The sequence below is a fragment of the Mandrillus leucophaeus genome, unplaced genomic scaffold (assembly GCF_000951045.1).
Source record: "Mandrillus leucophaeus isolate KB7577 unplaced genomic scaffold, Mleu.le_1.0 Scaffold383, whole genome shotgun sequence".
Taxonomy (NCBI): domain Eukaryota; kingdom Metazoa; phylum Chordata; class Mammalia; order Primates; family Cercopithecidae; genus Mandrillus; species Mandrillus leucophaeus.
This window is the reverse complement of record NW_012104065.1, coordinates 1,162,511-1,175,628: the sequence shown is the minus strand read 5'-3', so window position 1 is coordinate 1,175,628 and position 13,118 is coordinate 1,162,511. Positions and strand designations below refer to the sequence as shown.

The window sequence follows — 13,118 nt, the reverse complement described above, 5'->3', positions numbered from 1 at the left end:
GAGACGGAGACAAACCGCTCTCGGCGTCCGGTACCGGAATGCAACGTACCGCCTCCGAACTGCCTCTACAAACTCTTTGCGGCCGCGGGGCAGCCCCTTCCCATTGGCTCTGGTGACCAATGACAGGCAGGCGCCGCTCCCAACTAGCGCTCTGGAAGAGAGACCGCCTCCTCCAGCTCTCTCCAATCAATAGAGCAAACTCCGAATCCTCATTTATATAGCCGCTCACATAAATACCGAGGCCAGCCCGCTCCGCGTTTGGGGACCCAGATGAATTTAGCGGTTATGGGTTTTCCACGACCACGCTCGCTCCCAAGCAAATAAACTAGTAGGAAATAAGAAAACATGGTTGGAAACAGAAAGCAATCCAGAAGAAGAGCTACAGGGGTTATCCGTAGACGTTGCTATGCTAAGTGGATGGTCTCATATAATACACCATACTAGTCAGGTAGGTTTCTGTCTCGGCAGCCCGTGCTGCTTAGGCGAAACAACAGCCTCTCTGCGGAATTCTGCCTGCCCAGGACAGGGTCCGTGGGCTGTTTCTTATACAAGAGCCTTGCCTGCAGCTACCCAACGGTGTGGAGACCGCACTGGTCTCCCTGCTGGGTCCTGCGGGTCACAGCCAGCCAATCGTTCACTTTTAAGTCTTTGAAGCTAATGATGGCCAGACGTGAATACTTCGTGCGCTGACGGGAGGAACAAGCTCGCCTAGCCAAAATATCTTTTGTCTTTGAGGCTATGGGCCTGCAAAGAGCCACTAGGTTTTATTGGAGAGGCCGAAGTCTTGGCCTTCGCTTGCTCCGCGCAAGCCAGGGCGCCGCAGATCAGCGGATCGGGTCCTCTACGAGGACGTGGAGGTCCCCCGGGTCTCTTTGTAAATGAGCCCAGAGACTAAAGTCAGAATGGCAGTTTATTCTTACATACCTGAATTGTGGACCCACGCTTTTTGAAACAAAAAAAGTGTTTTGTTTAAAGTATTTTGTTTTATTTTAGTTAGAAATTACTTTCTACTACTTCATCGAGGTCAGTTCATTTTTACCTGAACATTTTCAGTAACACAGTTAACATCGATACGTGATGTAATGTTGAACACTTGCTTTTTAAAATAAACATTTTACGTGGATTCATTTAAAGTAAAACAAATTTACCTTCTCCCTATCCGAATAAAGATTTGACTTCATTGAAATAACATTTTCAAGTATTTATGTAAATGTCATTACTGCCTAGAACAATGATTAACCCATACTGGGGACTCAATAAATGTCTTCAGAGCTATTGTCATGCTTTATAAAGGCGGCCTTTCTGGAGCCAGACTGCCTCAGCCTACATCCTGGCTTCACCACTAAGCAGTGATCTTGGATAAGTTATTTGACTCCTGTATCTGTATCAAAGTGTTTTGAAAATTAAATACGTTAGTAAGCATCCAACAACTCTTAGATATACCAAATAAATGGACGTACAAATCTCTGATACAGTTTTTAACGAGATGTTCCTGGAATGAGTTCTGTAAACTAGCTTAAATTTTCGCCTGTATCATGGATGGAATTTTCAGGAGTTTTTGAGACTATTACTATTTTGGACACGATTTTTTTCTTTTATTCTAATAAGCAAGAGATTTCTGATTTGAAAATATTCTAGCCTTGATTTCTTAGAAAGTGAGTATAAGTAAGTCAACCTATTTTACCATTTATATATATATATATATATTTGAGACAGAGTCTTGCTCTGTCGCCCAGGCTGGAGTGCAGTGGCGAGATCTCGGCTCACTGCAAGCTCCGCCACCCGGGTTCACGCCATTCTCGTGCCTCAACCTCTCTAGCAGCTGGGACTACAGGCGCCCGCCACCACGCCCGGCTAATTTTTAAGTATTTTTAGTAGAGACGGGGTTTCACCATGTTAGCCAGGATGGTCTCGATCTCCTGACCTCGTGATCCGACCTCCCAAAGATCTGGGATTACAGGCATGAGCCACCGCGCCCAGCCCCATTACAATAATTCTTATCCCTTCAAGATCTGATAGACTTTTCCTCTTCCCTCTGAGTAAAGTATTAAAATCATGGAGTGAAGTTCGACCATGCAGGACTTTTTCCAGCCATTCAAGAAAGTGTTCCAACTCTTTTATCTTTAACAAAAAGTAAAAGAAAAAGAAATACCTTTTGGGTTATGAAGATGGGTAAAGATTGAAACAAATGTTAACTATAAGCATTTAGAAATATAATAAAAATTTACCATAAAGCCTTCCTGCTGTAAAGGCTTATCTTCAAGACCAGGTACAAAGAGCCCCACTTACTAAAATACATTGCTCAGAATCTTAATTAAGTACCTGGGGAAAGACTTATGAATCATCCTCTAAATAACAGCTGCTTTTTAACACAGTCAGACCTTTAGAGAAGACAGGGTCCTGACACCTTCGAAGACCGGTGACACCTCACAGAAACTTTCGTTTTTGTTCAGGGATTCTCTTGAGAAAGGAAGGGATTCAGAACCTCCTGAGGGGATTTGCAGTAGAAATCATTATTCCAAGTCATGATTGTGGCATCCACTATTTTACAAGAACTTTGAATTTTTAAGTGGAAAATGTGAGATGAGAACCTGAGATTTGAATGACATAAGACATTTACAATATTTCAACTAAATAACCATAGGAAGTTACTTAGTTGAAAAGCACACAGGCTCTTGCAGGGCAGGAAAACCTGCAAATTGCGCAGAAGCAGCTGAAAGGGGAATGGCGGGGGTTGGGGGAGGTGGGGGTGGAGTGTAGGTGGGGGCCGGGAAGCTGGGCTTGTTTTTTTTCAATTGAAAGTATCTTAATTCTCTGCAGGGCCGCAAAAGAGGGAAAAAAAAGTCCTCTCCCCCTACTATGTCTTTAAAAGACCCACATGTGAAAATTTTTAAGTAATTGCTTTGCAATCTCAGACGTAAAGCTTTTCAGGTTTTTATTGAGTTTCACAGTAAGTCAGGAATTCCGTTTGGAAAAACATGATTAGAAGGAGGGAGGGAGGGAGAGACAGAACAAGGAACGTTCATAGGATCTGGCCTATTTTTATTTAAGGGCTGAAAAAAGGCAATATAAATTCTATTAGCTCATACTGTTTTAACTTTAAAATGTATCACCATGAACCTTTCTCCAAATATCAGAAAAAGTTTTCCCAAAAGAGCAAACAACAAAAAAATCAGGCTGGTTTCGTTGACTGCTTCCTGGATTTAACAACTATAGCATGTCTCTAGAGGTGGGGCCTAGAGCTCCTCCCACTTTTTCATGTTTTCAAACAGGTCCGCATCGAGAGCCTATAAGCCCTGGTCTGCGCCCGGCAATCACAGTGGGCTGCCCGGTTTTCTGCTAAGTAGGAGCTGTGACTTCAGAATGTCTGGGCGCGGTAAAGGCGGCAAGGGGCTGGGTAAGGGAGGCGCCAAGCGCCACCGGAAGGTGTTGCGGGACAATATCCAAGGCATTACAAAGCCCGCGATTCGCCGTCTCGCCCGACGTGGGGGCGTCAAGCGCATCTCTGGTCTCATCTACGAGGAGACCCGGGGAGTCCTCAAAGTCTTCCTGGAGAACGTGATCCGCGACGCGGTGACTTACACGGAGCATGCCAAGCGCAAGACCGTCACTGCCATGGATGTGGTGTACGCGCTGAAACGCCAGGGTCGCACCCTCTATGGTTTCGGCGGCTGAGCTGTCCCCACAGCTTCTCTCCAGACTCCAAAAGGCCCTTTTCAGGGCCCCCAAATTGTCACAGAAAGAGCTGTTAACACTTCCTAGATACCGGGTAAATATCAGCCCTTTGATGCCGCCCTCCGGATACCGGGAGTGGGACATTCGCGACCCGATCATCTGCCCGGGATTAGGCTTAGCTGGAGCGGGGACGACTAGACCTCATGGAGGGGACTCCGCCTGTGTTTAGGAAGGGTCCTGGGAGGTGCCGTGCAACGCAGTAGTGACCTCCCACTTCTGTGCACCTAAAATCCAGGCTGCGGATTTTGTTTAGAAGAGTGTTTCTACAAAGCCCCAGTGTTAGAACTGGTCATGGGTTTTTAAGCGGCCGAGTCGTTGGCCCTTAAGCACGTTACGGATGGCTTCCATGTAAATCAGGGCTTAGGTGACTTCCCGCCGACCTTTAGGGGTGAGCGTCACGCGTCAGAGGGCGGTTCGTGCGTGTGCAGGGCCTGCTAGATCGCAGGAAATGGGAGGACGCCGCTACCTGCAAGCCCGAAAGCGCTGAATGCAGCCCTAGTGTGGCGCGTTGTAGTCTTACTGGGTACTATTTTAATTCATTGCTGACGTCCTGAGTGAGAGGTGACCAAGCTCAGATGCTGAGAGTAAGGCGGCTGGGCGAAACTCGCGGCACCCTGCCCCTTCCGGTAGCCAGCTGCGTAAAGTTGCCTACGCCGAGCGGGTGGCGTCCTGCTCGGCCACCTGGCGGCGGGCGTGGAGTTGGCAGGCAGGCAGTGGGGGTCACGCCGGCATGGAAAGCCAGATCTCCACCTGCGGGTCGCCAAGTTGCCAGGAGTCCTCCGCTCCGGGCAGTGTCATTCCTATCACAAATGACCCGGTCGCAGCCGAAAGATAAGCCCTGGCTTCCGAGTAAAGGCCCTGTTCAGAGCAGCCTGGGGGTCTAGAAAGGAAACGGGCGGCGGGTTAGGTTCTAGTCAGTTCAGTGAGAAAGTAAGAGAGACAGCTGTGGGATTAGCAAACCGCGTGGTCCTACCCAGTACTCCCGGGGTGTAGTGAGGGTCCTGGAGAAAGGTGGGGCGCAGGGGCGACCAGTTAAGCACACTTTGCAGTAGGCAAGGGTAGAGGCTGAAGACCTGGTGATCAGCCTGCGTGCAGGCCGTAGGGGCCGTGCCGGCCTCCGGTAAAGCTCCGCCTAACAGCCTCGCTCTACTCCTAGCTCTGTCCTTCCTAACTTCTCATTAGGTTTAGCACCCCAGGATGCGGTGTGATCCATGCCGCGTTAACCAATCTGCCTCTTCTCTAGTTTTTCTTTTTGCCTTTCTTTTCAAGAGCGAGTCTCGCTCTGCCACCCAGGCTGGAGTGCAGTGGCATGATCTCGGCTCACTGCAGCCTCTGCCTCGCGGGTTCAAGCGATTCACCTGCCTCACCCTCCCTAGTAGCTGGGATTACAGGCCTGCGCCACCACGCCCGGCTAGTTTTTGTATTTTTTAGTAGAGACGGGGTTTCACCATGTTGGCCAGGCTGGTCTTGAACTCCTGGCCTCAAGTGAGCCACCCGCCTCCGCCTCCCAAAGTGCTGGGATTACAGGCGTGAGCCACCACGCTTGGTCTCACTCTAGCTTTTCTAAACATGGAGAAGTCATTTAGCTTCCTTGGTGTGGTGGGCTGAAGTCACTCTAAGGGAGTTTCCCAGCCCCAGGGATTCAAGAACTGGAGCCAAGATTTGAACCCAACTGGCGAAGGATTCCGCACCGCTAGATCTTGACATTGCCTCCTCTTCTGCCAGGAAGGCACCCGGGTTCCTTTCTGCTGACATGTCACTTCTAAGTACTTTCTCCTACTCCATAAAGACTTCAAGTGAGTACACAATACTGGTGTTAGTTTAATTTCTAGGACAGTGAGACACTCGCAGAACCTCAGTGTTCTTTAATGCAAATGAAAAATTGAGTTACTTAAAAGAAATAGAGTCTGGCATACTTCCGTACCCTTAATATTTGTTGCATGACCAAATGTGTGATTTTGGGTTTCACATAAATTAAGGATGAAGGTTAGGGCCCCGATGGAGGATAGAAATACTGTAGATATTTGTATGACAATTAAAACTCTTCCTTAAGTATTTAATTTATATGGAACTGTTTAAATATTTTATGGTTTTGGGTTTCGGTTTTTGTTTTTTTTGTTTTTTGTTTTTTTTTTTTGTAGTGGTCTCAATTCTTTGATTAAATAGAACTTATATTTTCCCTTGTAGCATAGTAATTTTTTTGTGTGTGTTTTGTTCTTTATAAAATATAGTTATCCAAACCCAAGAAATATTTATTTTTGTCTGTGACTATGAGTTCTGTGGTATAGTAAGTACTCAGTCCTGACAATAATCATATCTTCCAAACCAAAACTGGGTCACATGGTTCAGTAACTGGAACAGAATATGTCAAACTGAAAATGACCAAGATTTTCTGAAGTTTACTATTAGTAATAAAATTGCTTACTAAAAATGTTAAAGAACTTGATTTAAAACTTCTCTGTAATGCCTCACTTAAAAAGTGAATGAGGGGGTCAGGGTGGGAGTGGCTATAATCCCAGCACTTCGGGAAGGCTGAGGCAGTAGGATTGCTGGAGGCCAGGAGTTTGAGACAAGCATGGCCAACATAGTGAGACCCCCATCTCTACATAAAATAATAATAAAATGTTTAAAGTGAATGGAATGCATTGGAATTTGATCCTGTAGCAAAGTCATCCCTTTTGAATTTTGAACATTTATTTCATGCCTCTTTTCCAAGCATATTTTGAATATTCAGAGATAAAATGAGTAAGTTACTGCCATCAAGAAGCTCCTATTTTTCTAGGAGAGAAAGGGGAAAGACATGTAATTGTACACATGTGCTTTGCTCTAATAGAGTGGTATAAATCAAATGCTATTGGTATACAGAAGGACAAATTTTGTCAGCCAAGTGTATGGGTATCTTCAAAGAGCATAGGTGCCATCTGTTCTGAGCTAATGACCCACTGAAGAAGGCCACACCAAATTTGGGGAACAAAGAGCATAAACAAATGCCAGAGTATTTTCCAGGCAGGGTGTATTTAGAGAATCTAATGTTGAATATTTAATTTGTCCTTTGCCCAAGAATAATGCAATGAACTAGGCAACTAGTTGAATAAAAATTGAAACCAAGTTCAAACAAGCCCATTGAAAAATGGGCAAAAGACTGGAAAAACATGGCCAATAAGCATAAGAAGAGATGTTCAAGTTGATTAGTCATCAAGAAACTACAAATCAAGACAAAGAAACTACAAATCAAGACCACACTGAGGCTGGGCGTGGTGGCTCATGCCTGTAATCCCAGCACTTTGGGAGGCCGAAGTGGGCAAATAACTTGGGACAGGAGTTCGAGACCTGCCTGGGCAACGTGGTGAAACCCTGTCTCTACTAAAAATACAAAAAGTTAGCTGGGCATGGTGGTGCACACCTGTAATCCCTGTTACTCAGGGGCTGAGGCATTAGAATCACTTGAACACTGGAGAGAGGTTGCAGTGAGCAGAAATCAGCCACTGCACTCAAGACTCTCTCAAAAAAAGACCACAATGAAATACAACTTTGGACTCAGTAGATTGACAACAATTAACAAATGTTACACAGGATCTCTTATATTGCTGGTAGGAGTATAAATTGTTTCAACTATTTTTGAAACTGAGGGTTTACATTATCTTGTGAAGTTTAAGATAGATTCACATTATATGCTCAAGCAGCAATTCCACTTCTGGATCTTTACCTAAGGAAATGATAGCGTGAATGCCCCAGGAGACGTCATTAAAGTTCTTAGTAGAACTGCTCACAATAGCAACAACAAAGAAACCAAATGCCCATTGACAAGAGTGGATGAATAAATTATGGTGAAATATTTTGCAGTCAAAATTAACAGATAAATCCAATATGACTTAACAGTGGTTTACAGCGAATGTTTTGTTTCTCTGCTGACACATATTAAGACTTGCGACTTCGTATGTTTGGCAGTTTTATTCTGAACTTACATGTGATTGAAGGTCATCTGTGGGAGTCTGAGAAACTAAATTGAGCATGCTGCCTCCAGAGATAATTAGCATTTGCTTGTCTTTTGGGTCACATACTGCTATGGACTGGGGCCACTTTAGCCCTATTTGAGTATCCTAGGCTATTAGAAGAGTCAAGTTTTATTTCTTACAGCTTATTCCCAAAGCTTATTCTCCTGTGTAACCCTAGATTTATATATATATTTAAGATTCAAGGGATACACACGCAGGTTTGTTAACATGAGTATTTGCATAATGCAGAGGTTCAGGCTTCTGATGACCCCATCACTCAAGTAGCAAACATAGTACCCAATAGGTAATTTTTTAGTGTTTCAACCCTTGCCACACTCCCTCCCTTCGCATGAATCCCCAGTGTTAGAAATACTTGTTCCCCAGTGCCGTAAAGAAATAGTACTTGAACATAAATTTAATTTCTTCAGCAAGGCCATTTTCACTTTCTGCAGAAAGAGTACACTCGCTAGCAGTTTTGTCATGAGAGTGCACAGAACAAAGGAGACAGGGTCATTTATAACCTGATGCATCCACCCTACTGCTGTGTCTGGTTTCCATTGGCTGGAACGGGACCTCACGTTCTGTATTTGTCTCTATTGCCTAGTAACTTAGAACTTTTTAAAAGAGGCAAAGGTAGAGTAGAACAAAGGAAGAAGGAAGTAACTTGTGGAATGCTGAGAAAGGTAAAAACGTCTTCAAATAAGGAAGAGAAACAGGCTAGGACCTAATGCTTGCTTGGACCAGTATAAGCATGCCAGGGCAAATATTTAGGCTAAATTGTGGGAGCTAAGAATATAAAGTATATTGATTCCTTTATTACAGCTAGCAGATATTTAAGAATGTTAGCACAGGTCTTTGAATAAATTTTGCTTCTAAGGGAAGTTACTATTTATTCCTAATTAGATGGGGAAGAAAGTCTTTGAAGAGGAACCTCTACCTTTTACGTCAGTGTCTATTGTTTCCATCTTTGTGTCCATCTGTACACAATGTTGAGTTCTGACTTATGAGGACATGCAGTATTTGTTTTTCTGTTTCTGCATTAATTTGATTAGGCTAATCACCTCCAGCTGCATCCATGTTGCTGCAAAGGATGTGATTTCATTCTTTTTAATGGCTGTGTAGTATTCCATGGTATATATGTACCACATTTTCTTTATCCAGTCCACCACTGATGGGCACCTCGGTTGATTCCATGCCTTTGCTATCATGATTGGTGTTGTGGTAAACATACAAGTGCAGGTGTCTTTTTGGTAGAACGATTTGTTTTCCTCTGAGTATATACCCAGTATGGATTCATGCACCTCAAGAAAACTTGGTTGGTGTGCAGTTTGGTGTATTATGAGTAAGACTGGACCTGGTGTTAGAAAATCTGCATTTGAGGCTTTGTTCTGACAGTGTCTAGTGTAAACATGGGCAGACCACTTAAACCTCTCTTTAGTCTTCTCCTCTGTAGAGTGATAATATGATCTAATTAGCAGGATTGTTGTTTTATTCAATGAGACAGCATATGTAAAGAACTTAGTACAATAAAAAGGCAACGTGTTTATAATGGTCTAAGTTATCTTCTTCGTGCTTTATTTATTATTAGTGAAAAGATTAAATTCAAATCTCTTTTTTGTGTCATTACTTTTATGCAACTCATACAGATACAGCTTTTCCACTTCCTTGTATTAAGATTTACTAGTGAAACTGACATTTTTTCCTTTGGTATAATCAGATTGAGTATTAAGTTTATCTTTCATGTCTATCATTATTCTAAGTTAGCTGAACATTGACTATTATATTGTATTTTTCAAGGTCTGTGAATAGTTAGAGCCACATTACAAAGTCAGTACAAGATCTAACTTACTCATGCAACCAAAGGTCAAACCAGGACTATTAAGGGTATTGCTGGAGTTACAGTGACTTGATACAATTGTGGCAAATGGAAAACCAAGAGTTTGCAATCTGGTTTGGAGGTTCTTGGTAAAATTTCCAAGTGTGACAGATGTGTCCTTGACATTTCTCTCTTTCTGTACCTATTCTCTTCCATCCTTCAAGCACCCAACACTTTCACACTTTGTATTGGTCTGTTCTCATGCTGTTAATAAAGATATACCCAAGATTGGGTAATTTATAAAGAAAAGATGTTTAATAGACTCACAGTTCCACATGGCTGGGGAGACCTCACAATCATGGTGGAAGGTGAAGAAAGAGCAAAGTCGCATCTTACATGGCAGCAGGCAAAGAGAGCTTGTGCAGGGGAACTCCCATTTATAAAACCATCAAATCTCATGAGACTTATTCACTACCATGACAACAGTATGGGAGGAAACCGCCCCCATGATTAAATAATCTCCCCCTGGCCTCAACCTTAACATGTGGAAATTATTACAATTCAAGGTGAGATTTGGGTAGGGACACAGCCAAACCATATCATTCCTCCCCAGCCCCTCCCAAATCTCATGTCCTCACATTTCAAAGGCAATCATGCCTTCCCAACAGTCCCCCAAAGTCTTAACTGATTTCACCATTGACTCAAAAGTCCACAGTCCAAAGTCTCATCTGAGACAAGGCAATTTCCTTCCACCTATAAGCCTGTAAAATCAAAAGCAAGTTAGTTATTTCCTAGATACAATGAGGGTACAGGCATTGGGTAAATATACCCATTCCAATGGGAGAAATTGTCCAAAACAAAAGGGCTACAGGCCCCATGCAAGTCTAAAACCCAGTGGGTGGTCAAATTTTAAAACTCCAAAATGATCTCCTTTGACTCCATGTCTCACATCCAGGTCATGTCGATGTAAAGGTGGTTTCCCATGGTCTTGGGCGGCTCTGCCCCTGTGGCTTTGCAGGGTACAGACCCCTTCATGGTTGCTTTCCCATCTAGCATTTTTGAGTGTCTGCAGCTTTTCCAGGTGCATGGTGCAAGCTGTTGGTGGATCTACCATTCTGGGGTCTGGAGGATGGTAGCCCTCTTCTCACAGGTCCACTAGGCAGTGCCCCAGTGGGGACTCTGTGGGGGCTCCCACCGCACATTTCCCTTCTATACTGCCCTAGCAGAGGTTCTCCATGAGGGCTCCGCTGCTGCAGCATGCCTCTCCCTGGATATTCAGGCATTTCCATACATCCTGTGAAAACTAGGCAGAGGTTCCCAAACCTCAATTCTTCTGTGCACCCGTAGGCCCAACACCACACGTAAGCCTCCAAGACTTGGGACTTGCACCCTCTGAAGCAATGACCTGAGCTGTATGTTGGCCCCTTTTAGCCATGGCTGGGACGCAGGGCACTAAGTCCTGAGAAAGGACAAAGCAGCAAGTCTCAGGGTCCAGGCCACAAAACCACTTTTTCCTCCTAGGCCTCCAGACCTGTGATGGGAGAGGCTGCCTGAAGGCCTCTGACATGCCCTGGAAACATTTTCCCCATTGTCTTGGTGGTTAACATGTGGCTCCTCATTGCTTATGAAAATGTCTGCAGCCGGCTTGAATTTCTTCTTAGAAAATAGGTTTTTCTTTTCCATTACATTGTCAGGCTGCAAATTTTCTACTTTTATGCTCTGCTTCCTTTTGAAACATAAGTTCCTGTTACAAACCATATCTTTGTGAACACATAAAACTGAATGCTTTTAACAGGATTCAAATAATCTCTTGAATGCTTTGCTGCTTAGAAATTTCTTCACTAGAAACCCTAAATCATCTCTCTCAAGTTCAGAGTTCCAGAGATCTCTAGGGCAGGGGCAAAATGCAACCCGTATCTTTGCTAAAGAATAACAAGAGTCACCTTTGCTCCAGTTCCCAAGTTCCTCATGTCCATATGAGACCACCTCAGCCTGGACTTTATTGTCAATATCACTATCAGCATTTTGACAAAAGCTATTCTTCTGAGCCCTCCAAACTGTTCCAGCCTCTGCCTATTACCTAATTCCAAAGTTGCTTCCACATTTTCGGGTATCTTTATGCAGCACCCCACTCCCAGTACCAATTTACTGTATTAGTCTGTTCTCACACTGCTAATAAAGACATGTTCAACACTGGGTAATTTGCAAAGGAAAGAGGTTTAATTGACTCACTGTTCCACTTGACTGGGGAGGGCTTACAATTATGGTGGAAGGTGAAGGAGGAGCAAAGTCACGTCTTACATGGCAGCAGGCAAACAGAGTTTGTGCAGGGAAACTCCTATTTTTACAACCATTAGATCTCATGAGACTTATTCACTACTATGAGAACAGTGTGGGGGAACCACCCCCATGATTCAATTATCTCCATCTAGCCCTGCCCTTGATACATGGGGATTATTACAAATCAAGGGAGATTTGGATAGGGACACAGACAAACCATATCACACTTCCTTCTGACAACTCAAAGCCTCTCATTACACACTTTATTTTAAATGTAGATTCAATGGTTTTCCTATCATTCCTTTGCAACATTTACAAGCTGATGTTTTAATTACCCATAAGTAGTTTTTGTTTTTTTTTTGAGACGGAATCTCGCTCTGTCACCCAGGCTGGAGTGCAGTGGCATGATCTCAGCTCACTGCAACCTCCACCTCCCAGGTTCAAGCAGTTCTCTGCCTCAGCCTTCCGAGTAGCTGGGACTACAGGCGCCCATCACAATGCCCAGCTAATTTTTGTATTTTTAATAGAGTCAGGGTTTCACCATCTTGGCCAGGCTGGTCTTGAACCCCTGACCTCATGATCCACCCGCCTTAGCCTCCCAAAGTACTGGGATTTCTAGTGTGAACCACCACACCCAGCCCACCCAATAAGTATTTTTGTAATAACTGGCATTGAATTCATCATGATTATGATCATCGTCTGATAATACATTTGTTCATTATGAAATCTAAAATCCTTTGTACATATTTTTGTAATTATAAAATAATCTACCACTAAATTCCTCCCTAGAAACTCAATCAAATCATAATATCCTAAAATACAAACAGCACCCTTATAATCTTAAAAATTATAATAGTGTGCTATGGTTTTAATATTTATCTCTTCCAAAACTCTTATTGAAATTTAATAACTCCATAACTGTAAGAAATAAATTCCTAGGCCAGGTGCAGCGGCTCATGTCTGTAATCCCAGCACTTTGGAAGGCCTAGACGGGAGGATCACCTGAGGTCAGGAGTTCAAGGCCAGCCTGGCCAACATGGTGAAACCCCATCTCTACGAAAAAATATAAAAATTAGCCAGGTGTGGTGGCAGGTGCCTGTAATCCTAGCCACTCGGGAGGCTGAGGCAGGAGAATTGCTTGAATCCGGGAGGCGGAGGTTGCAGTGAGCTGAGATTGTGCCACTGCACTCCAGCCTGGGCGACAGAGTGAGACTTTGTCTCACAAAAAAATAAAAAGAAAAGAGATTTCTTTCTTTTCTTTTTTTTCACCCAGTTTCAGTTATTCGGTTATA

General features: G+C 43.7%; 1 protein-coding gene across 2 annotated transcripts; it reads left to right on the top strand.

Annotated features, from left to right (window-relative positions):
• The first annotated feature begins 3,273 nt into the window (after positions 1 to 3,273).
• On the top strand, positions 3,274 to 5,634 carry LOC105547273 (histone H4). 2 transcript variants are annotated; one of them, XM_011990794.1, is made up of 2 exons: positions 3,274 to 3,769; positions 5,005 to 5,634. In XM_011990794.1, exon 1 carries the CDS (start codon positions 3,364 to 3,366, stop codon positions 3,673 to 3,675), a length of 312 nt encoding a protein of 103 aa, XP_011846184.1. In that variant the 5' UTR covers positions 3,274 to 3,363; the 3' UTR covers positions 3,676 to 3,769; positions 5,005 to 5,634. The 2 variants fall into 2 exon arrangements, with proteins under 2 accessions (XP_011846184.1, XP_011846185.1); XM_011990795.1 differs by having other exon boundaries at positions 3,295 to 3,769; positions 5,011 to 5,634.
• Positions 5,635 to 13,118: the final 7,484 nt, after the last annotated feature.

Coding starts and splice junctions, on each gene's coding strand:
- LOC105547273 (XM_011990794.1), top strand. CDS start 3,364: ATGTCTGGGCGCGGTAAAGGCGGCAAGGGGCTGGGTAAGGGAGGCGCC.